The 27,231-nt window shown below is 28.4% G+C and overlaps 1 protein-coding gene across 1 annotated transcript in view; it reads right to left on the reverse strand.

Moving 5' to 3' along the window:
• Positions 1 to 27,231, reverse strand: part of LOC123295894 (extracellular serine/threonine protein CG31145) — a 213,813-nt gene that overhangs the window by 93,571 nt on the left and 93,011 nt on the right. Inside the window, exon 4 of the mRNA XM_044877354.1 lies at positions 21,183 to 21,261. Coding sequence (XP_044733289.1) covers positions 21,183 to 21,261 — 79 coding nt within the window. The remainder of the gene's footprint in view (positions 1 to 21,182; positions 21,262 to 27,231) is intronic.

Consider the following 27,231-nt stretch of genomic DNA (forward strand, 5'->3'; position numbering starts at 1 on the left):
TTATGATATGTACTATACTTGATTATCAGTTATGTATGTGTCACATGTATGAATGTGTTATGTGATAAAGAAATCAACACTGACTATATATGGTATTTCAACAATTAATTCAGTCAATTGTTTGTTTTCACTTGTTTAAACTATTATTCTTTGTTCGTCACAAGAGAATCGTTTCATTTTTCTAAAAATTACAGTGAAAACGTTTATAATCTATGTATCTAAGTATCTAATAGAATTTGCATCAATATGCAATTTATTTCAAAGTGAACGCAAATCAAATTTACAATAATGTCTTGTATAACATACATACACATATAAATGAAAACCAAACTAATCTCGTATCTATAACAATTCAACTGACAACAGACAGAGGAGTTAGTCTGCAGGTCGATCGACCTTCTCTAAAACCAACCACCATATACAATATACATAGATGATACTTATTATTATTATACATTATTATCATGATCCACAAATCATCTCCTTCATAGTTCGAATAGAATTGGAACAAAACATCATCATCAACACAAATATATATACCTCCACCAATAGTGTATACCTCCACATATATTAGTACATAACTTATCAAAAAACTTGAGTCTATAGCCTGAAGGAATATTTAAAAAAAATATTCCTATATTTTAGAGAAGAAGTATTATATTTTAGAGAAGAATTGAACAACAGAAGCTCTTACTTTTCTTAACCGCCGATTCATTTTTTTTTTTGAAAATTTGTTTGAACAATAAAATATTAATTTCTTTTATTAGATCCTTAGGCATCTGGGATTATATAATACCAGAATTAGGTTTTCTTCAAACATAATCAATTATCATATATCATAATTAATTTCGTACTATTCATAGAATAGTTTAATGTCAAATTTAATTATAGAGTCGTGAGTTCTTCAGTTTAAGTTATTTTTATATTAAATGAAACTAGCCCGAATCGTGGGGAATTTCTTAATGCAGTACTCGTGTTTTTAATAGATTTATTTATTTTCAACTTTGTAAAAACTGTTTGTAATGCGTTATATGAATAAATTTAGCTACTGACGATGGTTGCGTTGCAATCGAAATATCAAAATTGAGCAAAATGTAAGTCTGTTGTTACAATTTTATTTCGAGTATCGTGGTATTTATTTCAATAACTGTGTCTCAACTCGAAGAATAACCATGTCTCTTATACTATTAATTGATTTCATCAACATTAATCTGGTCACATATGACTTCCTGTGCATAAATTTTTATTACTCCGACTATAACATGGCGAAGGTTATGTGTTTGACCGATATGTATGTATGTTCATCTGTTTGGACCTAGCTTCGAAATTACTTTGACAAATAAGATATTCTTAGAAGCATCTTGATTGCCCGCTGATTATAGGCGTCACATTAAATTAAATACGGCGCCTTCTAGAGGACATAAAGCTACGATAACACTTTTCAAATATCAATTTCTAGTTATACTTTCTCACGTAATTATAACCCCAAAATGATTTAAATAAAATAAAGTTCGAAAACTTAAACCCCGACAATTACAGAATCACGCTCTTAAAAGTATGAAAACAAGACAATATTATTATCTGAAATTGTTATGATAAGTAAAATCATCATTACAGTCGGGTATCTCTATGATTCAACAGTTTTCCACCAAGACCGAAAAGAGATCCCCCGACTATAATGACGATTTTACTTATCATAAAAATTTCAGTTGAAAATATTTTCTTGTTTTCATACTTTTTAGAGCGCGATTCTGTAATTGTCGGGGTTTTAGTTTTCGAACTTTATTTTTTTATAATATCTCAATTTTTTGTAATTTGGAGCGTACACAAAGTACAACAATATCGTATTATATAGTACCATAGAGAATGAAAACTTGATGAATATATAATAATAATAATACAATTGATGTGCTAGCATTATTTAAGTGTAAAGAGAGAGCAAGAGATATATATTGTTGAGGAGGTGCTGCTGTAGATGATGTCTTAAAATGATTGAACACGTATCTATATACCCACCTATATAATATAAATAGGTGAGAATGATATTATTATTATTATACAAGAGGTATGTTCCATTACAACAGGGAAATTAGATTATTTTAGCTTTTCCCGTGCCCAATATATACTTTGCATAATCATAATTTAGTCCTTTTTTTGTATATTATATATGTATCTTACATGTAAGATTGGAATCAATCTATATGATAAAATATACGGCTGTCGAAGAAATTTCAAACATGAAAAATTAATAACATTACATTTTGCTTATTATACCATGTATAGGAAATATATAAGGTTTACTAACTTCAGTTCCAAGTTTGTAACGCTTAAAAATATTGACGCTACGAACAAAATTTGTGTATAGGTGTTTATAAAATCACCTAATTATTCCATTTTAAGTTGTTTGTATGTCTGTCCGTCTGTTCGTCAACACGATAGCTCAAAAACGAAAGAAAAAAATCAAGCTAAAATTTTATTGTGAGGTCGAGTTCGTAGGACTCGACGAGTAAATCTGTAGGACCCATCTGGTAAACCGTTAGAGATTGAACATAAGTTAAAATATAAAAAATTTACCTCATAAAAAAATAAATAACTTTTGTTTGAAACATTTTTTCGTAAACATCACTATTTATCCGTTAGAGCGCAAATTAGGCACAAATTATATAGTGTGTATTATATGGGAATATCAATTAAATGTGTGTGACATGTATGTATGTATGTTTAGCTATCTTTCTTTACTTTTATCACTATTGCTTATGGATAGACTTCGTTAATCATTACCGCGCAGGAAAAGACAATTTCCACGATTCCAGTTTGGACTTCTAGTATATTTATGTTTTAAAATTGTATTATCAGTTCATTTACATATGTTCTGTAATTTCCAGGTCTCGATTTCATTGGAAGTTACTCTAATTTTCAAATATAAGATGTTATCGAAGAGACAACTAACTGGACAAGGAAGAAGTTTCCACCTAGTATGTCTAGATTTTATATATTAACTCCTTCCTCATTAGTTTGTTAACTGTAAGGATAATTCTAGGAAATTAAATTTACTATTTATAGGCTGATATAAATCGATGATTAATCTTTAATATTTATAATCTAATTAACCAGTGCTTAAATGTTAAAGTGTGGGCATAATACTTTTATAATAGTAAAATTTAACAAATAAGACCAAAAGTCGTTAACACACAAAAGTATTTTTAATCAGTAGTAGTTTGAAACATCAAAACTTACGATATTAAATATTATATATTGTTACTCTTAGGTATAAAAGCAATAATAATTATAGTATATAGTATGGTGAATATATATTAAACATTGAAAACGATCTTTATTATATTGTACTAGCCGCTATCCGCCTGCTTTGTTAGGCAATTTCGACTTGCTTATATTCCTCTTCCAGAACACCTACAATTTAAATAATGCCAACTTTGAAAACAAATCAACCATATGCTATCCTTCAACACAGATATCCCCGTCGAATGAAAGCCAGTTTTAGTTTCACCCCTGAGCTGTGACAAGAAGACTTTAATCTGGCTCTAAGGTTTAATATCCAGGTATTGTAAGTGTTTTATCGTAACGATATAAATTAAAGTCTTATTCTGATGTATTAGTAACAATACTGTAAAGTTTCATAAAAATCCAGTAGTTTTTGTGCTTAACAAACATCCATACGTTTTTAGAAACTTTCATGTTAATAATAGTACCTAGTAGGATTTACCTATTGGATAGTTAGTTACTAGTAGTAGCATAAACAAATAAGTATAAATTAATAATGTGTTTAATACCATAGATATAAGTTGGGTAAGGTATTAGTGTACTGCCGGATATTCGTATCTGTATCTATAAGAGCGGATATCTGTCAAAAATAAAATATCCATATCTGTTTCTTTTTTCACAGATCTTATATGGTTTTTTTTTACTAGTTATTACTTCTATAGGCGCGTTAGATATGTAATATATGTTTAATAAATAATATTTGGCAGGGTAAAACCTTATGGTCCTTTCGAAATATGTAAATATAGCACCGTAACATAGGAAACTAAAACTTTGTTCAATCGAAAAAACGACACCTATGTAATAATAATCCTAGCTTCACAATTAACTAATAACTAAGTGATTCTGATCTTTGGTAACGTAAGATTATTCTTCATAGATGGAGTTTGATATAAAGATTGGAACGAATGATTAATTTTATGATTTGTTTGTATTTTTATAATAATTATTATTATAATAGTTTTTTACACACTCTTTAATAATTTCAAGAAATGTAAAAATGATATATGAGCATGATTCGAAACAAAAGTTTTCTGTATTACTATTTTGAAAAAAAAGGTAGTACATTAGGGGGTGAAAATTTATATGAAACTTTGTCATTTTTGAAGTTAGAAATGTAAAACTTAATTTTATTTTTGTTTTTTTATGAAAATTCATTCTTTCAGAGGGTCAAATAGGGGATGAAAATTCGTAGTTTTGGTGGTGAAAAGGGGATCATAGTTTGTTTGAAAATTAGTCATTTTTAAATTAACTACTTAACCGATTTTAAAATATATTTCAAAAAAATTATTATCCATAAAATTGTGAACAAAAGGGAGCATAAGTGAGGGCTATACCGTGGTAGTCTTTGTTTTTATGGTAGAAATTGCCTAGTTTACCTATATAAGCGACACCTATAGAGCGAGATGTTACAAGACAAAAAAGAGATCTTTGTTTGCTCCAATTTATACACTCATCAAACGAAATTTGCATAATCATAATTTAAATCAAAGATTCATATCAGTATCCTTACACTTGAATCTTTCCTCTAATGACCCGAATTCGAATTCGCGGTTCTAAATTTTAGCTGATTCGGTACATCACTACGTAGGTTTATAAGATATAAAGTATCTATAGTGTGGTTTGTATATATGGTGAATTCAAGCAGATATTATGACTTTATTATACAATAGAGAATTGGTCATATGATGTTTGTTGAAATATAATAAGCTCCTATTCACAAAATCAACTATAAATTATTATATTTTGTATTATTTTCCATACTTAACGTGAACAACAGTGAAAAGTATATGAGCAACATAAACATTAGGTAAACTATCGAAGTAAGTTGTTTAATGGAAAGTTTTACTAACTATTAAAAGGTGTAGGAAGATGGAATTGGTGGAAAATTTTCCCCATTTATTTTGCATGAAACCGATATTATCACCGACAAGCCTGGTATTTTCTTTGAAAAAAAAAACTTTATTCAGCGTTGTCGAATGAATTTTTTTGAGCAAAATCAACATTTTTGGCTTTAAAATAAATGGACAAATTTTTTTCGATTCTTATAATGCTCGGAAGAAATCGCTAAGAAATGTTACTGGAAGCTTTTGCGCTACATTTTCAAGAATTTGAAAATGCATATATTCCATTGAGCTATACAGAGAAGATCGGAAACTACGACAGTTTTTAAAAGGTTTTATTTAACTTTTTTTGTCTAACAAAGGTTATTGGTGTATCTTTTGCTTTAGAAAGGTTGAGTTCGTTAAAAAGCATAATGTAAGCGAACACAGAAGCATTAATTCTGAAATTATAATATAAATGTTTATTTTTTTTTATATATTTTTATGAATTAGTTAAAATGAAATAGTTAAGCAGTTCTTGTTTTTTAATTTTCTAATCAATCTTAAACTGTGGTGCAGTTCGAGATTTGTCACGCGGCGAAGCGTTGGCAGTGTAATTAAGGAAAGTTGTGTCCCACATTTTTACGAGAATTTTGTGTATTATTTATGCATATGGTAAACTTTTTACTATCATTCATCAATGCCTTATTTGTATATTATTGTAAAAAGCTTTATGCATATTATAAAAACATATAATTTATAGATTTTATTATTGTAACGAATTTATAGAAAACTAATTCTTTTGTTCGATAACATTATGAAGAAAAAAAAAACAATCTTTAAGAAATTTATATGAAAACTAATAAATTTTAATAAAAATCATTTACATCATTAAACATATATTATTATTAAATATTACAGTGCGTGTGAAATAAAATTAGGTTCAATTCTATTCTTTATTTATGTATTTATAGTACAGTTTAAAACCAACACCTATTTTTCATAATAGTTTAATGAGATCTCCACTTGTTTTTAACCTGTTTTCAAATAAAAAGTGTCAAACTTTTTATTTGAACAAACTCAAAAACTATTCGACCAGTCAACAAATGCACCCGATTTGGGGCAAAATTAATATATTGAGTTTTATCGAAATTAAAGATAAACAAAATTTTCCCATTTTTTGCAATTTTTTTAAGGGGTGCACCATTTGAAAAAATCGAGAAAAACGGAAAATAAAATTTTGTTTTGGAATTTGATGAAACTCGGTGGATGGGGTAATGTTGACCCAAAAAGTATAAAAATCAGGTTATTTTAATGATTGGATGTAAAGTTTCTGAGGTATCGCAATATTTTGATCGATTTTAGTCCGTATCTCAAAAACTATTCAACCAGTCAACAAATGCACCCGATTTTTGAACTTTTTGGGTCAAAATTACCTTATATACTGAGTTTTATCGAAATTGGAGATTTTTTTTCGATATTTTGAAATTTTTTTAAAGGGGTACCCATTGAAAAAAATCGAGAAAAACGCAAAAAAAAAGTTTTGTTTTGAAATTTGATAAACCTCGGTGGATGGAGTAGTTTTGATTCAAAAATTATAAAAATCAGGTTTATTTAATGAATGGCCTACCCTGTATGTTAAACTTTGCATTATTTAATTAACAAAACACTATTTTCCTCATGTAATCAATGACCTTATGTATTACATAAATAGTTCACCTTGCATATAAATAAGTATTAAAATAAAATAAAATTTTGTATACGGTAAAGTGTAGTGCCTAGAGTCAAATTTACATTGAATCATTCTATGGTAAATAGTTATAATATTATCGATAATTTGAAGACTAAAAAAACTACGTAATGTTGAGGAACAACAGTGATATAAATAAAGATAATTTTCATTGTGATATTTTAATGCATATTAAAAGCACAAAAAACAAATGTTAAGGACAGGTACTTCACCTTCCCTTAGTAGTTTGAATACATAATATATATTTTAATTGTAATTTGTAATATAATACAATACAATACATATATGTTGTATTGTATATACATATTGTATAAGTGTATTCATATCCTGTGTTATTTAAATTGTAATTGTTTGACATAATTGATGAATATTTTACATGTTTTATATGTAAAATCTATAATATGTATGATTCACATTCACAATATTATAGTAGAGTCTTTTATATAGGTAGGTATACCTATTCTACCTGTGTGTATATGGATATTTTATCCATATAAAACATTATTACATTATATATTATAGTTATATGTCACCTACAGTGATGTATCTAACGTAAGAAGTTGGAATTTTAAGTAAATACTGATACCAATGGGTTAAGAGCATCCATGGGCAAATGTGGTTTAGAGAAGCCACTCAGACTTCTATATCTAACATACGAGTAAGACAGTGACACCCTAACCAGTGTCAACCAATAATACGAGTAAGACAGAGAGACAACATTTTTTTTCTAAATATTTAATTACTATTAGAGAAACTGAGATAGGTAGAAGAGAAGAGTCGTAGACCTGTCTCGCTTCCTCCTCTAAGAGCAATGAAGACATGCATAAAGAGACACACAATAAACTTTATGGCACGCAATAAACTTATGAATATGGTAGCTTTGACTTAAAATAACTGGCGCACGCCTGATTTAGAGTCGCTAATTAAGGGGATTGTAAACCTACAGTATTGTAAAAAAGTTTTGGTTGATTGTTCGGCACATACATATAAACCAAATATATGCTTTGTATTGTAGTCAAATAATGCGTTATTTTTAGCTTTACAATACCACGCAACTACAAAAATACATCACATATTATGTGCAAGTGCTGCTTAAAAATTAATAATGATAATATAGATATCTCTCTTCAATTATCAATACCTGTAGTCGTCTCTGTTCATCAAATGATGGATCTTCGATGAACTCATAATTAAATTAAAATTATGTTTTTATATCATCGGCAACATTATATTTGTATGGTATTATTATAAACTACAAGATTGTTTAAATATTTTAGATAGTTTTTTATCATACTCTCCAGATTTTATGATATGGAAATATCCAATTGAATAGAATAACTAATATGATTCGTCATTTTTTCAGCCAATTTTGACCGATAAAATAATAATAAAAAACCCGATGACCTAGGAATTTTTTGCGATTCACCCTGTAAGGTGAGTACAATTATTATGAAATTTAGTAGATATATCATGCACGCATATGTCATTGATTATGTCAACTTACAGTTCAATTGATATCATTATTAATATAATATTATATTCTCTTTTTTTTTTAATTTTCAGTTCAATTACTTTAAATAATACATTTATTATTATGTGTAACTCTCATTTGCATGTTAGTTTCGATCAGATAACTTTGTTGCTTTGGTTTTTTATTCAACTTCCGATTTTTTTAAATGTGGATGTGTTATATTTTAGTGTATCGGAAACATTTAATGTTTAATTGAAATAAAATTTTATAACCGAAAAAAAAAAACGCTAAAAGAAAATTATTTGGTAATGACATATTTGTGTATATTTTTTCATGGTTAATGATAATGTCAACTTACAGTTCAGTTGAGCTGTAATTTGAAACGTTCCCAATACATATTATTGAGAACGTTGTCAAATACCAAAGACGTCAATTTTTGCTTGTATAATTCATTTTGAGAGCTACTGCGAGGCTATGTCGAAAATTTCGTTTCTAAGTTTATATCAAAAAATATTTTCAAAGTACTATAAATCGACCATTTGCAACAAATAATGTTTGAATACAAATAATTCGGTCTTATTTTATTCGGGCAAACAGCACATCATTTTTTTCTCTATTTCATTTTTAAATATCATATACAGAAAATAAAATAGTTCGTTTACTCTCTTTTATGACTCACTCGGTATTATTTTAAAATTAACTTGTGAAGATTCCCTACTAATTAACTCATTAAATGTACAAAACTTTTAAAATGTATTCATGTCAACAAGAATTTAAATCAAATTTAATTTAATATATAAAGTTTAAAAAATTGGATTATTGTTTTAACGTTACTATATTTAATTTAATTATAATAATAATTTTCATACGGTATGGAAACAACCATTTCACCGTTTTTTTACTTTGTTAAACTCTTTAAACATGCAAGTATAACAAGTCTTTGAAGTTAATAAAGTTTACCAAAATTTGCTGGTTATAATCAAGTATTTATGCGTAATTTTCGAAATTTTGCATCGAGCTTCTTTTAAAGATATATAATGTGCGACGGCACTCGCCAATAGGGTGAACGGCGTTCTTAAATAACCAACAAGGTTTCACGTATAACGACGTTTCGGGGATCAATATTCGGGCGTGAACACTACAAGCCAAAATATTCAATTATAAAACAGCAAATTTTTGTATGCTTTATTTTGTATTTGGTTAATAAAAATAAGAATTTAGAAAGCGAAGTGTAGAAGTGATGGTAACTAATCATCAGGATCCATTTTTTACCCCCGAACTAAAAAAACGGGTGTTATAAGTTTGACTGCTATGTGTGTGTTTGTGTCTATCTGTCTGCGGTATCGTAGCGCCTAAACGAATGAACCGATTTTAACTTTTCTTGGTTTCGTTTGCAAGGTACTTTAACGGAGAGTATTCTTAGCTATATTCTTCTAAAAATTCTGCAAAGAAGCATATTGTAGACTCGTTCCCGTGGGAACATTTGTTCTGCACATCGAGACGAAGAACATTTGAAAAAGTAAGCGAATTTAATCGAGGATCATTTTCTATTTAATATGTGTGGAAAATGTCAGAGACAAAACGAAAAATTTGGCCTCTTTATTGCATTTTTGTGAAACTCGTAAACTATAACTTAAAGGACTAAAGCATAACATAGTAGTTATTATATTTTATTTATTTAATGCTTTGTTCTAAGCTTAGCTTAGCTAGAGAGAGAATTATATGAGACAGTAACTATTCGTTTAATTTAAAGTTAAGAAACTTTGTTGTACTTAAAAACATAAAACAGAAGAAACATAAAAAACAAAAACAAACAAAAAATGAGCATGAAAAAGACACAGATGATGTCGATGATAATATTATTGTTTATTACATGTATTACAAAGGAGAATGATATGATGTAACATATAAGTAAACAAGTGAAAACAAACAATTGACTGAGTTAATTGTTGAAATACCATGTATAGACAGTGTTCATTACTGTGTCACATTACATATACATACATGTCACACATATGTAATTTAATTAACTTAATTTGCGCTCTCACGGGTAAACACTCATATTTACGAAAAAATGTTTCAATCAAAAGTTAGTTTAATTTTTTATAAGGAACATTTTTTTATATTGAAACTTTTGTTCTATCTCTAACGGTTGACCAAGACCCAATTGACTCATTTACGAGAAATGGACTAATTAAGTGATTTTATGAACACCTATCAAAATTTTGTTCGTTGCATCAATATTTTTAAGCGTTACAAACTTGGGACTAAGTATAGTATACCTTGATATATATTACATATATACATGGTATAACTACACATAGGTAGGTATCATTATAAAATGCTTCAAATATTTTGAACAAATTACAATTCTTCTATGTTCTTCTATTAAAATATATACAGGTTGGCAGCCATCTCGTCAGCCATTTATAATATATGAAGGAGTATAAAATATGAAGTAAGACGTTCTTACGCATAAAACAAAGAAAACCACGCAGTGGTGTTATATAGCAATGTCATAGCAAGGCAGGTTTGGTATGATCCTCCTATGTGGTATGATCGCTGTCAATAGACACACCAAACGTGCCCTGCTATGTAATTGCAATACAACACTGCAGTGTTGATTTCTTTTTTTATGCATAAGAACGTCTTTCTACATATTTTATACTCTCTTTTTTGTAAATAGCTTACGAGATGGTTGCCAAACTGTATCGGAAGACACCAAAAAATTGTTTTTTTCAATCCAACATCAAGAATTTTTAAAATGACCTCCGAACTAGACTATTTCCAAATAATAAGCAAGAACTTGAGTATTGCACAGAAATATTTTTTGTTATTACTACAAGTTTTGAAGAATTTATATGTCTTTTTTCGAATTATTAGTAAATAGTAGTACTGACACTATTATAGCATGTTGAACTAAATTTCTAAAGTTTAAAATATATAATATTATTTTTAAATATCAAGTGTTATTGAAATCATGTGAAAAAATTAATTTTAGCACAAATTTGTAGGCGTATTATGTACGTACGATATAACACGTTGTTAAACTATTTTATTATGTATATGAAAGATCATTTATAATAATTTATAGGACTCATAAATACATACAGAGCACTTTTTACATGTCGAAAGTGCATACAGTTAATGTTTAAAAATACTTCATTCAATCTCTTTTTCGAGGAAGATGTTTATAATTTCTTCTTAACTCATAAAGTTCATTCATAAGGTACCTCCATTCTTATTTAGCGATGGCAATGAATTTTTTGAAAATATTCCTATGAATTTGTGAAGTAGCTTTTGAAAACGAAACATTAAATTTACAACAAAAATAGATTAAAAATCTCTGGTACAATCACGAGAATAATAATCCTAGAATAAATTACACAAAATAACTGAAAAACTAAAGAACAATTATTGAATATTTGCATTGAATATTTTTCGAATTCTCTTTATTTAAAGTATATTTAAATTTCTATGTCACACAAATAAAGTAAGTCACTGTTAAGTAGCAGTGAAAATTGTTATGAAATGATCATGGTGGTCGGCAGGGCCGGATTTAAATTTCTGCCGCCCTGGGGCACTGAAGAAAATGCCGCCTTATGACTGAAATTTTATTTTAATAGTTTTGATATCTTATTTTTTAAGAATTAGAATAACTAATTAATTGCAGAAAAAAGAACCGCTTCATAACGAGCTGACTATCTGGTTGCAGATAAAGATTTTAACGCAATTCTTTTTTCAGTATGAAACTGTAAGACTTCCCAGCGATGCGTCGATGCAGTAAAAAAGTTGTATAAAGTTTGTACTGTATGAAAGAATGAAGCAGCTTCTGGGGCGCATTCTACTGCGTGAACTCCAACTAAATTCATAGAATGAGCAGCACAAGGAGCATGTTCTGCAAGATATAATTTCATGAATTCTTGCCTGTAAGCCCGAATAAATCCCTGATACATTATTCGCGTTATCATCTGACTGACTTTGACAATCTGAGAGATCAAGATCAAAAAACTCAAGAACAGATAATACAGCAACTAGCAAATCTTCAGCTTTATGTCTAGAGTTCTCAATAAATATGAGAAAAAAAATTTTTTTTAATTCTTCAAAAAAAAAAACTATATTTATCAATTCCAGAAAAAAAAATATCAAATTTAATTTTTTCAAACCTTTATGGAAATTAATTTTATTTTAATATAGTTTTCACTTAAATTTAATATATTATAATATACAAAATTTTAATTTGATACATAATGCAATTATATTTCTTGAAAGATCAAATGTTTATTTAAAAGAATTAGTTATTTATATATTGTATAGAAAATGTTTTCTCACTTTCCAAATTTTTCCGCCCTAGAAAATTTGCCGCCCTGGGCGCTAGCCCCGGCTGACCCTAGTGTAAATCCAGCACTGGTGGTCGGTCGTTTGTTGTTGTTTAGTTAGTTGTTCTTGTTATATATAAAAATGTTTGTATACGTTTATTTTCTTTCGTTATAAATATGTGTGCCAAGTTATTTTCAGAAATATGTGAATATTTTATTCTTCTTATCTTTATAATTATTATATGTGTAATATTATAAATATATTTTACATTTTATAAATAATTTTTATTCTAACAATGAAAGAAATATTATTTTCTTGTATAGATTTTAAAGAAGGAATATCTAACTTTTTTTATTGAAAAACCAATTTTAATAAAAAAATTATATTCCAAACTATTATTGTAGTTGGAAAAAGAAAACCGACTTCAAAGGAAAAACTTTTCAAAAATAAATTAATATGCACTAAAAAGTAAAAAAATAACGATAATATAATGCAGTTAAAATTATTGTTATTTTTGGAGTCGGTGTCAGCCAAGCTGATGTAGCAAACTGTTCTGTCAGAGTTGTTTCCTTGGCTGACACCGACTCCAAAAATAACAATAATTTTAACTGCAATTTTAACAATAATTTTTTTACTTTTTAGTGCATATTAATTTATTTTTGAAAAGTTTTTCCTTTGAAGTTGGTTTTCTTTTTGTTTTTTTTATTTTGTGATTTTTAATGCCGAGCATATTTAATGCAAATTTAAGACTTTTATGGTTTTCTCATGGATGTCGTTGTCAGAACTGGACCAAAATGAAATGGGACCACACGGGAAGCACCAGCTTTCAAACAGATAAAGAATCGTCAAAATCGGTTCACCCAGTCAAAAGTTCTGCGGTAACAAACATTAAAAAAAAAAAAATACAGTCGAATTGAAAACCTCCTCCTTTTTTGATCGGTTAGTAATTTTTTAAAAGCAAATTTTTCCCCAGTTTGGGTACGAAGACGTCATCGTAGAAAGGAACTGAATTATGTATTTTTTTATAAAATTTGTTTTCATTCCTTTTTATAAATATAAGCGAGGAAGCTTTTAAAAAAATCATCTTGTATAAAATGAATTGTGTATTTAGAAGATTTCAGAAATTAAAATTAATTTTAATATGCAGTGTCCAGTAGTCACAATTAAAATTAAATATTTACAGAAGAGATAGACTTGTTCAATGTTTCAAAACATAAAATTTGAAATTGACTGAAAATCAAAATGTTTCTTAATTATTCTTTATCTTGACGAAGTAATTAGTAAACTCAAGCGAAGCCACTAGTAAATTATATACAACGGAAATTATTATTCTTTTAGAATATAAATCCTCCTACATTAAACATCAGAAAACAATTTCTCGAATATAATCAACATGACTAAGAAATTCTATTTAATTCTAATTGCTTTGACTAATTAAAATACGATTAAGTATATAGGGTGAAAAATTTAAACACTAGTTTGCGTGATATTTTAGGTTTAAAAACTTAGGTAAGTACTCGATGTTTGTTCCTAATAGATTTCGGAAATAGTTTTTATACTTCAGACTTCAGAGAAATTTTTTCATCATAAAATTACAGGAGTTATTTTTAAATGCACAAATCCTTACAAAAATAGGAGGGGGAAGTGCCTCCATTTTAACGAAAACTGTTTTAGTAAATATCTCCATAACAGTGCACTTAAGACCAAAATTGGTAATAACCTTTATGGTAGTTAATTAAATTACCGACCTATTTTGAAAACTAACTTTTTTGTACCTCCAACCGTTTCTTACTTATACGACTATGACGATTTATTTATTGACTATTTGACCGATATGTCTTCTAATATTTGTTTAAACTAGAAAATGCTGGTAACTTAACTTGAAAAATCAAAAAACATGATCAAAGACACAGTATATTTTTTTCAATTCTCTTTAATTAAGATTACTAGACAAGATTTTTGTCAATTTAGTTTACACTGTATATGCATCATATTAAAAACATCAATGATAATCGAAGAGACCATGATGTAAATAAATATCGTATGCATGATTAAAAGTAAACAACAAAAACAAAAAGTAATACGAAAAAAGAACTTTTCGTCTTAGAATTTTGGAAGGAAAACATATTTTCTGTTTGGCTCAGTGATTTTGGTGCCTGAAGAAGAAACTTCATCCGATGAAGAAGAAACTTCATCTGTACAAATATAAACTTTTGTTAGTAGATTCGATTTAATATAAAATGTATATAAATTTAATTTGGTAATCCTTAATAATAAGATGATAGATAATCCATTATTATAATAATCAAGATAATTATTATCTAAAATATAACATCAAATCCCTTTTTTGTATACTTTCTATGTACTACTTTTCGTTATTATTTTTCCACACAGTTGCTCTGTATGCGTGTTGTCATTTTCTCTATACACACAGACTCCATACAACAACAAATTCATGTATTTTTCATCATTGTAAATTACAAAAAAACGAAAAAATGTTGAGTTGAGTACAAAACAAAAAAAAAGTGGAGAAGTGGTAACGTGCAAGTCATCAACATAATATTCAAGTATTATGTTTAAGTATTGAGGTTAAAGCTCTCTTGTTACTAATAAACACTATCTCCTTGACTGAATGTGTAGGTATATATCTACAAGTATGGATGGTTAGTATTATGTACAATCAAGCTTCTAAAAGTTGAACTTATCATTATCATATGTAATCAGAGGCACATTATCCATAATAAAAATGTGGAAATTTCAAAATTTTTATCATTGCCACTTCTAGGAATGACTTTAATGTGGTTGCAACTTCATAAAGGTTGCTTTTTGACATTGAATTTATGAAAAAACGACTCCGAAAACTACCAAGACATGATTTCCGATGTGATGTTTAGAATTTCCTAAATGTTTTTTCATTGTCACTTCTAGTGGTGGTTTTAATGAGGATGAAGCGACATTCAGCTGCTTTTTGTTCTAAAATTCATGATCAACGACTCCGAAAACCTCAGAGACAATTTCTGAGATGAAATTGAGAATTTTCAAAATATTTTTGTCATTGACAATTCAAGGGGTAGTTAATGGGGTTGAAACCATCTTCAGTTGCTTTTTGACCTAGGATTCTTGAACGGCGAATCTAAAAGCTCTTCAAGACGATTTCTGAGGTTAAATTTTGAATTTCATAAAAGTCACTTTCAGGAATAGTTTAAATGTGGTTGGAAACGTATTCAGTTCCTTTTAACCTTGAATTCATGATCAGCGACATCGAAAACCTTTAGGAGACGATTTTCTTCACTACCCTAATTTTCTCAGTTTTCTTTCTAACGCCGAGGTTAGTGCTGCTGAATGTTGCTGAAGGTGCAGAAAGAAAATTTTTGAAATCGGAGCTGTTCCACCACTTTTCCACATTTGATGGTATTTTCTGGCTTATTAAATGTACTATAAGGCAAAGTAGGCACGTGCCATGCCTACAGGCACGAGCTTACAAAGAGGCGAACTGTTGTTAACCCAGATAGCAGTTTTTATGCCTGTCACAGCAAGAAAACTTCATAATCAATTTATGAATTAATTGATTATGTAGTGTGAATCGATCTATTCTGAGTGATGATATTGATTTTATCTCTATTCGATAATAAAAGAGTTTACAATAACTATTAGATTCAATTTTTATGGCCTGTAGTGTACGTACTGTATATCTGTTTATCTACATGGAGTGTAAGATAAACTCCCTTGAGTTTGTTACTGTTGTGTTTTGTGCATGGCGGAGAAGGTGTTTTTTTTCTTCTATATGTAGAAGTATATTATTATGTTACAAATTTTGTGTTGCTTAACAAACTATGTGTACAATGTAGTTCGTATAAATGGTTTCATTGTTTGGGTAATTGCGTCGGTTTTCCTGACTAGTTTTAAAATGAAAGTAGCTCTTAACTTGCACTTGAAACAAAGCTAAGACTCTCCGTTAAATTACCTTTCAAACGAGACCAAATAAATTAAAATCGGCTCTTCCGTTTGGGCTCTAGGATGCCACAGACACACACACACACATGCTACGAAAAATTAAACGAACAGAAGAAAAATGCTTGACTTGAATACCATTAAAATAGTCAAATCACTCTATAAATATATATATAACTTTCAAATTTTTGGAAGCCAAATCTATTTTGACATATATATATATATATATATATATATATATATATATATGTCAAAATAGATTTGGACATATATATATTTTGACATATATATATATATATATATATATATATATATATGTCAAAATAGATTTGGCTTCCAAAAATTTGAAAGTTCTACCGGTAAAGAAGTCCAAAATCACATAAAACACGAATCAAATTTTCCAAGATTTTAAAGAGCTTCTTTATCTTAGAGAAAAATTAACAATTTTGTATCATAGGCCTGTGATTTCTCAACTTAAAAATGCTGAAATGATATTTTGATATTAATTTGATGCATAATTCATTTATCTTTATGATGTATTCTGTCGTTTAGAAATTGTAAAAGCAAGAATGTAAGATTTAAAATAGAATTTGTTGAAAAAAGTAATAAATTAATTTTTGTAAAAGAAGTTTTATATATTGTAAAGTCGTTAGGATGTAAATAATATTAGTTACAAAAGGTACAAAATTTGAAGCATACGTATGTTTTTTTTTTTGCTCCCTGATGTTAAAAACACAGGACTGATGTTTTTAACGTTTCACGTATAAACATTATTATTTAGAAGCTAATACAAATTTTAATTAAGATAAAACCCATGTAGTTTTTTTTTCATGCTCATGTACAGAAAACAAATCTCTTCGCAAAGATAAATATTTATATTTAAATTAGGAATGTACATTTCATGTCTGAAAAAAAAAGATAAAATATTTAATAAACGACAAGACAAGATAAAATATTTAATAAAAAGATTTTGTTGATTATATTCTGGTAAATAATGTGGAAGACATTATTCTGTATTTTATTTTTCAAAGTAGACGAGAACGAACTAATTGATGTTCAGTACATATAGATTTTTATACCATGTATATGAAATAAGCCAAAGTATACTTAGTTTAGTCCCAAGTTTGTAACGCTTAAAAATATTGATGCTATGAACAAAACTTTGATATGGGTGTTCATAAAATCGCCTAATTAGTACATTTCCGGCTGTCTGTTTTTTATAGCGTGCTCAGGGCGTAAAAAGTGAGCTTGTAAACGATTAGCGATAGAACAAAAGTTTAAATGTAAAAAAATGTTCCTTATAAAAAAATAAACAACTTTTGTTTGAAACAATTTTTCGTAAACATCACTGTTTACCCGCGAGAGCGCATATTATGCGCAAATTGTAGTATTATATGGGTATATCAGTTATATGTGTGTGACATGCATGTATGTGTAATGCAACAGAGTAATCAACACTGTCTTTACATGGTATTTCAACAATTAACTCAGTCAATTGTTTGTTTTCACTTGTTTTTTTCTGTATTGTAATTGAATAAATTTATTGAAATAAGAACCATAGTTTTTAATTTAACATTATTCACCTGTAGTGTGTTTTCTTAATTGATATTAAATTACGTAATAGATTACGTAAAGATAATAATAGTGTTTTAATGTTACACTTTTTAATAGAATACCATGTGTACAGTATGATCTAAAACACATTTACATTTACAAACTTTATTCAAAAGAAATTTTTAATCTCCAATTTCGATAAAACTCAGAATAAAAGGTAATTTTGACGCACAAAAAGCAAAAATCCGGTGCATTTGTTGACTGGTCGACTAATTTTTGAGATACGAACTAAAATCGATCCAAATATTGCGATATCTCCAAATCCCTGCATGCAATCATAAAATTTACCTGATTTTTTTTACTTTTTGGATCAAAATTACCCCATCCACCGAGTTTCATCAAATTCCAAAACAAAATTTTTATTGCGTTTTTCTCGATTTTTTCAAAGGTATTCTTCAAATTTATTTGACATTGAACGAATTTTGGTCAAAGCTTTTGAAAAAGCAACCCAAACAAGATTTTATCAAGAGTCTTGTGAAAATTTACGTACCACCTCGTATATACTATATATGCTTCTAAAAAAATATGTGATGTAAGACAATAAAGAGAAAAAAAACCAGTTAAAATCCCCTGTGATGCTACAATATAACATGTGGATTGACCCCATACCATCACTGCTTTGGTTGTTTACAAGTCTTTTTGATTGATTACAAAGTTTATGTGTAAATTGACAAAAGCTTCATGAATTGTGTAATTTTTATTTATTTTTGTCGATTATTTTTTATTTTTTTCAAGCAGTAACATTTGATACCGTTATTAAACGATAAAATTAAATTATAGTGAAAGTCATTTATAAGGTTAACTTTTACAATGAATGAATCTTAATTTATGTTTTTTCGTCGTGAAAACTTTTATGGGCGCATTAGATTTTAAGTAGGGTAAAATCTTATCTTAGGGTCATCACATCGTCATCAACATGCCATGAATATAACTTCACATATAGCATCGTAAACTAGGAAAGTAAAACTTTTTTCAATCGAAAAAACGACACCTATGTAATAATAATTAAAGCTGTACAATTAACTGTTAGATAAGTGATTCTAATCTCTGGTAACTTCTGATAACTGTGCATATGTGGTGATAGTTTTTTGTACACACATTAATCATTTCTATTAACAAATTATGAAATTTTAAATAATTAAAAAGTTTTTAAAAAAATATGCTTTTTCCAAAGTTTTAAGTTTTCACTTCCGTCGACAGTCTCTATCCAGACTGAATATCTTTTATTTTTTAAATATTGTTTTGGAAGAAATCTCGTATGATCAAGGACTTATATTCGGCGACGACTAGATATATGTAGAGTATGTTGCTAGTAATGATATATTATTATATAATCAATTTACTGCTGTACTTAGATTATATAAAAAGAATTAATTTGATACATGTTTAAATAAATTACTTATATAAACTTTGAGTAATTTTATATCGAATTTCAATTATTTTTTTCGTAGAAAGATAATTTACAATGAAGTGAAATCTATTTTTTTAAGACTTTTTATGTCAGTTGACTTTACTCTACTTGCCTGTGCTTGAATGGAAACTATAAAGTTCGCTGACAAATATAAGAAGTCGATTTTCACTCATACTGAATTGATTGGTAGAATAGTTCGATAATATTTCTATTAAAATGTAACGATTTGGAATAAAGAAACTGATTTTGTGATTGAATAACCTGTGTTAACCATTAAAAGTTTTGATTTAACATAACCAGCCACGACGGGGGTTGATTTCTAAGTTGTGTCTTTTAATATTCAACGGGATTCATAAATTTTTTGAATATTTTCACTTATTTGTAAATTTCTATTTAAAGCTCTAAAATTGTACCTAGAGAAGTTTAGGTCTCATCCTTAAACCCCTATTCACTTCGACTTTCAAATAGCATCTCCTACCTTGTGATACCTCATTTGAAAGGGCATACAATTCTCTCTTCAACCGATCGGTAAAAAAAAAAATCGATCGATTGGTTCTTAAGATAAACTCAAGTGATCATTGTGTCTGACCAATTCTCTGCTGCGTTTTTTCAGACCGATAGCTTAAATATGATCTTATCATGTTCATTTGAAAGCGAAACATTTTCGAAAAAGAGAATGTCATAGAGAGAATGTTTGGTAGACTCGCCATTCCAAAAGGAAGCCACTCATGAAGTTTCAAGTTTGTATTAATCATTTAAGAAAAATGGTACTGGCCTGCGGACTATTTAACACAAGTTACACTGGACGTGGAAGACAGTTGATTGACAGTTGAAGATCAGAAAAGTATTTTAATATTTTTATACCATGTATATATAAAATATACATAGTATTATAAGTTTAGTCCCAAGTTTGTAACGCTTAAAAATAATGATGCTAGGAAAAAAATTTTGTCATAGGTGTTCATAGAATCACCTAATTAGTCCATTTCCGGTTGTCCGTCCGTCCGTCTGTGGTCACGATAACTCAAAAACGAAAAAAGATATCGAGCTGAAATTTTTACAGCGTACTCAGGACGTAAAAAGTGAGGTCAAGTTCGTAAATGAGCATCATAGGTCAATTGGTCTTGGGTCCGTAGGACCCATCTTGTAAACCGTTAGAGATAGAACAAAAGTTTAAATGTAAAAAATGTTCCTTATCAAAAATTAAACAACTTTTGTTTGAAACATTTTTTCGTAAACATCACTGTTTACCCGTGAGGGCGCCAATTAGGCGGAAATTTTATAATATGTGTACAAACTATACACTAAATGTCGGTCGGTAATGCAGAACACTATAAAGTCATTTACATATGTACTATACTTGATTATCAGTTATGTATGTGTCACATGTTTGTATGTGTAATAAAGAAATCAACACTGACTATGCATGGTATTTCAACAATTAACTCAGTCAATTGTTTGTTTTCACTTGTTCTTTTATAAGAGTCGGTTTTAGATTTTTAACAATTCAAATTATAAAGAAAAATATTGAAAAATAAAAATAATATACAAAGAACTACATACCTCATTGGCTTAAATAATGCTTGTGTACTTGGAGGGAAATCTATTATTAATTTCAATTGTGTTCCTCCTTCTTTTTGAGCTGAAACAAAATAAAAATAAAAATAAATATAAGTACAAATATTATTATCTCTCTTGTTGTAAAGTGTCTCATAAATAAAAAACACAAAACAGCATCTATAAATATTATTATCAGTTGGAACCATATTGTTAATACAAATAAAGGTTAGGTATAGGTAATAGTAGTTTTTAGTCATATTTTTCATGAAAATGTAGACTTATGCACTGTAACGAGGTGCAACGAAGCCAGGTGAAGCTACGCTATAAATCTGTTTTATGACTCTTAGAATACGTTTTATGGAGATTTGGGAATGTTTGATAATTATATATCGATCTATATTCAGTGATGGAAAAAAATTGGACAATCCTCAAATTACTTTCAAACGGTGAAAGATAGAGGCTTAACATTTGTATGAGTTCAAGGGGATCATAATAGTTTGTTAGTTACTCTTAGTAGCTCCATTAGTAGCAAGAAAAACACATAAACATAAACCAGAGGGATTTTAGGGTAAATTAATTACGTTGAAATCACGAGCGAAATCTGTGAAAAACCCGTGGGTTTTTCGCAGATTTTATGGTTATTAACGTCATATGGAATTGGAACCTCTCATGTATGAATTTTATTTTGTTGCTGTAAGTACATAGTGTTCAATAAGAGGTTTCCACCAAAATGGAAGACTTTTTCCCCATTTAAGTTACCACTGAAACGGGGAAAGACATGTATTTAGGAAGGTAGTAGGTGTAAGAGTAATATTTAATTTATAATTAATAACATAAATATACTTCTTATATTAGTGCCTCTTTCCCATTTAAGTGGTAACATGTTTTTGTTCTACAAGTTTCTCTCAATAAAATGGTAAATTCTTCCCCATTTACGTGGTTACTTATTGAACAACTACCTAAAACAAGCAGCTTCAATTATTAGTTCTTCACTAAAATGAGTAATGTACCTTTTAAAATAAGTTAGTGTTAAGGAACTGCCTTTTAGCAGTATTGGCAGTCGGACACCTCTTCAAGCCGTTTGTTTATGTATATATCCCATTTAATTTTTTTAAATATCCAAAGACAATAATAACATTTCTTTAGAAAATACTAAATAATAATGAGAGGGGAATATGACTTTAGTGATAGAGTTCTGCTGCTCAAGAGTTTTTTAATATGTTTTTGTGTTAGAAACATTTCAGTTGGACATTATGTTTTCCGTATTTTCTTTTCGTTGAAATTTGCCTGTTCTACATTGTATATAAAACAAAAGGGCAATGAATGCTTTTGGACTTGTCTTACGCGCGCTTAAGTAGCAGTATTGTAATGCACTTAATTATGACAGCTTTGTACTTTTTTTCTGGCGTTTAGTACGACCACGTACCACAGGAAAATCCGTACAAATTCATTAAAAAATTGGTTTTTTCTATTTGTTTCAAAACACCTTAGGACATAAGATATACAGATCGTGAGACTATATATAAATAGAAAAAACCAATTTTTTGCAGACCACAGAAAACTATGAGTATCCGATAATTGAGCAGTGCAATGTTACTTTTCTAGATATATGCTTGTTATAAGTTTATAATTCTAGTTATTTACCATTTACAAACTGTTCAATATCGATAGTTACGTGTACCATATGCCAGATTCTGCTAAAGTCTATATACTTAATAATCTATGATTCTCTAAACAGATAATGTGAGCAGAAATGGTTTCTAAGAGTTTATATTACATTAGTACAAAATTGTTTAATTTAAAAACAAAACAAAAAAACATTGTGAAAAAATATATTTGTTTATAGAAATGTAAACCTCAAGAGTGCAGTAAAACAAGTTGCAATATGAATTGTAAACTCTCGAGTTTCATTAATTTTGTTATTGAATTTGCTGTATTGAATGTAATTTGCTAGTAGGTAGTATTTCTAATAGTCCCCAGTACATCTTATTTTCAACTTTGATGATGAGACTTTTAATACAACTTTTTGATATCTGTCTTGGTTTTCAAAATATCAAAAGATAGATAAGTAAACAAAATTTTCAATTTTCAATATTTTGAAAATTACTCTAGATATTGAAAAATTTTATTCTTACTTTATGTCTTACATATTTTTTTACATTTGTGTCCCCTCTACCGTGCTGGTACATCCTTAATTAGCTCAACGGTTTTTTATTTATTTTCCCCATAAAATTTTCAGAATTTATTTAAACTTAGTCCAATTTCAGAAAAATAAAGCTTTTTATCCAAAATTGCACTCGTATATACATCCTTAAATTGACTGTGGACTGAACCAACGCTGCATTACGTTTATCACACAAAAAATATCTATTATTTTGAAATAATCACTTATTTACAATAAGTAAGGAATCATAAATAATCACCATACGGCTAAATTGACATTTTAGTGGCGTCTATCTCGAAAACGCACTATTTCTTAGAATTATCAAAATGGTTGAGACTTGTCAAAACGCAAGTCACTCACGAAGTTTGAAACGTGTAATAACTGTGTGAAATAACTGAAAAAATTAAGCGATGTACTGGAGACTATAATGTGCTTTATCGAATATAGTGTATTCTAGGTAAGCTATCACTAATGAAATAGATATACAACGATTTTACATTCTGGTTTACACACCCACACTTCTTGATTTTAGTGTATGTGTATGGGGACTTCTACCTAAAGTAGTGTTATATAGATAACATTAGTCAAACGTCATCATCCCGTATACATGCTCTCTAGACTGGGAATCGTCACCGGTGATTCACAAATCATGTTTATTGAAATTTAATTTCCAGTCAAGAGACCCAATACCTATTTCAATTTAGCCTTAGTTTGTTTCAACTGAGTACACATAAGTTATACATAGAAAAATTGGTTTTTTTAGCTAAAAAATATTCAAAGGAAAACGAAGATTTAGCATAAGACTAAAATAAACAAATTCTTTCCCATAAAAAATTTCTCTGCACATCAAGAATTTTTTTCTCCCTTTTAAATTCTTATTTGAAGATCCTTCGGTTCAAATATTTCTTGAGTCAAGAAAACTTGTTTTTCTGTGATAGTAGTGTACAATTTTTCCTTTCATTGAGCTTTCAACAAAACCTATCGATCAGGGTGGGCTTGTTGTATTCTCTTCTACATTTGAAACATCTTGCTGTAGAAATCACAACATCTAGAAAGAGCAACGTTTTGTACGAACATTTCTCCTGGAAAGATGGGTTTTGCATATACGCATGAAATTGATGAAATTGGTAATCAATTTTCCAATCATTTATACAAGATTGCTTACCTACAGTTTAAAAAGTTTTTCTGACGAAGATATTGCATGTTTATATTCAAAAACAAAGTAAAATTTGTCACTCAAGCGAAGTTCATTCAAATATTATTAAAAATTCAAAGCTGATCAAATTCCAATTTTATAGTTTTATTTTAAAGCTGTTCAAATAGAATTAAATAGCCAACACTAGATATGTAGAGCAGCCAAGGTAATCATTTCGTTACATTAAATTCGTGTTGTATCATGTTAATCTAATTTTATATTTATTTGTGTTATTTGTTTTTATGTTTTTTTTTTTCTCTTCTTATTTTTGTGTTTTAAATATTCTCTTAGTTCAAATAAAAATTCATATTAGACAAGGTGAGATAATCACTGTTAAAATGAATTTGATATGTGTTTAGTAATATATTTTCTAAATGGCAAACGGGACAAAAAAAATCATTTTTTAGATAAAAATTTTTTTTGTTTACGTGGTTGAGTAGTGAACTTAAAAATGACGGCTTATTGGGAATGAATTTCGAAAAAAATCAATATCCTCTCAGAATTTCAAACTTCTGTAATTAGCGATTTAGGCTGGGGCTTGATATATTAGTCAGGACATTCCATCCCCTCCCCCAACATTATTTCCCCTCCCCGAAAAGTTTCTGATTTTAAATATAAAAAAAAAACATATTTAAAAGAAATAATCATAATCGAAGCTGCTATTGAGGACTTCCGGATAAAAACCCTCATTGATGCGACTATTAAGTTACCTTTTCGTTGTGTGCGTAGTCATGGTAGGGACAATAAAATCGATGCCAGCGCTTCCAGTGAAAAATTTTGGCGTTAAAGGGGGCTGTTATTACTAATTTGCAGTTCTTTACATGTTAATGTTATAGAAATGTCAAATTAAAATTATTGTAAAACACGAATTAATTAAACTTAATGCATTAAAAATTGTGAAAATAAGAAATCAAATTGTACAAATATTATTTTTCAAATGTAAGTTATCATAATTATTTATTTAAATTTGTGAGACAATAATATTAAATTTTCAATGGAAGTTTTAAATGCAATCCATACAATTATATATGCATCCATACAATTCTATAATTAAAGTAGTTTATCGTTACCATGGAAACGAAACTCACGCACGGAGCGAATAAAATAGTGATTTTTCATAAAAGGTAGATATCTATTGTTTGTAAACAAATTTCAACATACCTATGTTGTTTGTTTTTCTTTTTTAACTTTTTTTTTATTGAGTGGATGAAAATTTAATTTTAAAATAGTGTTTGTTTGTGTAAATAACTATAAAATTGTATTCAGTAAATATTAGAAAACTTTTCGTAATATTCAATTTTATATTATTTAATTTCTGCAATTTAATATTTTGTTCCCAACTAACTATCTGTATTATTCGAGAGTAACTGCATCATGCATAGTGGATACATATTGTTACGAATGTATTAAATGTAAGTGATCTATTAAGCTATCCAAGACTACATCTAAACTGAATATTAGAGTTATGGATATTGCAAGTGTAATTAGATGGTTACGAGAACATGAAATGGGTTTTAAGTCACTAGTTAATATGTACTCATCTACAAGGTGTCCCAGTAAACAAAATACACGAAATTCGAAGAAAAAAAGATTTAAACACAAATTTTAGATCTACAAGTGAAATTTACGAAATTTAAAAAAACCCCGACAAATGCGATTTAATTCTTGTAAATCGATTTTTGGAAACTTAGCTATAAAATGTTCTCAATCAAGGCGGTTCGACCGTTTAGGAGCTACGATACCACTGAGAAACACATAGACGTACAGGTAAACACTTTAAACTTATAACACTTCTTCTTATATCAATATCAAAGTGATGGTCAAGGACATCAGATGAGATGAACTTAGAGAGCTGTCATTTTTTTGGGACAAATTTTCGGAAATATTTTATTAATTGAAATATTTGAGTTTATTTTGTTCTTTTGAATTATTGTTTTAAAATACCTAATTATTTTACCATTTCACATTTTGAAATGAATTAAGCCAGGTTTATTTGACCATTCATTTCCATAGTAATTATTTATATGTTAAAATGTCATGCCTTTTCTTTTTTTAGTTTTTTTCGGCTACGAAACCCTAAAGTAAAACCCGAGAATCAAAGTGCGTGAAAGAAGACCTTGGTCTGGGATATCTTTTAAGACTAAATAAATAGTATATAATATTTGGAATTATTTTTCATGAATATTTTCAAGTAATTTTAGAATTGAATTTTATAAGATTTAATTTCATTTGTAAATAACTTTGTATACAGAAAAACTTTAATAAATAAATAGCATATATATATAATTAATTACATTTTAATTAATATAAATTTTAACAATATTGATATTAAAACTGTGCCAAAATACAAAAATAATCTCTATATGTTTCATGGGTCACGTGGAAAACAAACAATAGACATTATTGTTTTAATTTTAAAAGTCAATATTTGTTATGGTTGAAGATGGAAATGATAATGAACCGGGTCATGATATAGGCCAAGTACGATTTCTGCTAATACAAATTATTATACCATGTATATGAAATATACCAAGGTATACTAAGTTTAGTCCCAAGTTTTGTAACGCTTAAAAATATTGATACTATGAACAAAATTTTGGTATAGGTGTTCATAAAATCACCTCATTAATTCATTTCCGGTTGTCTGTCTGTCTGTCGTCTGTCGTCTGTCCGTCTGTCATCACGATTACTCA

This window comes from Chrysoperla carnea, chromosome 3 (genome assembly GCF_905475395.1).
Source record: "Chrysoperla carnea chromosome 3, inChrCarn1.1, whole genome shotgun sequence".
NCBI lineage: Eukaryota > Metazoa > Arthropoda > Insecta > Neuroptera > Chrysopidae > Chrysoperla > Chrysoperla carnea.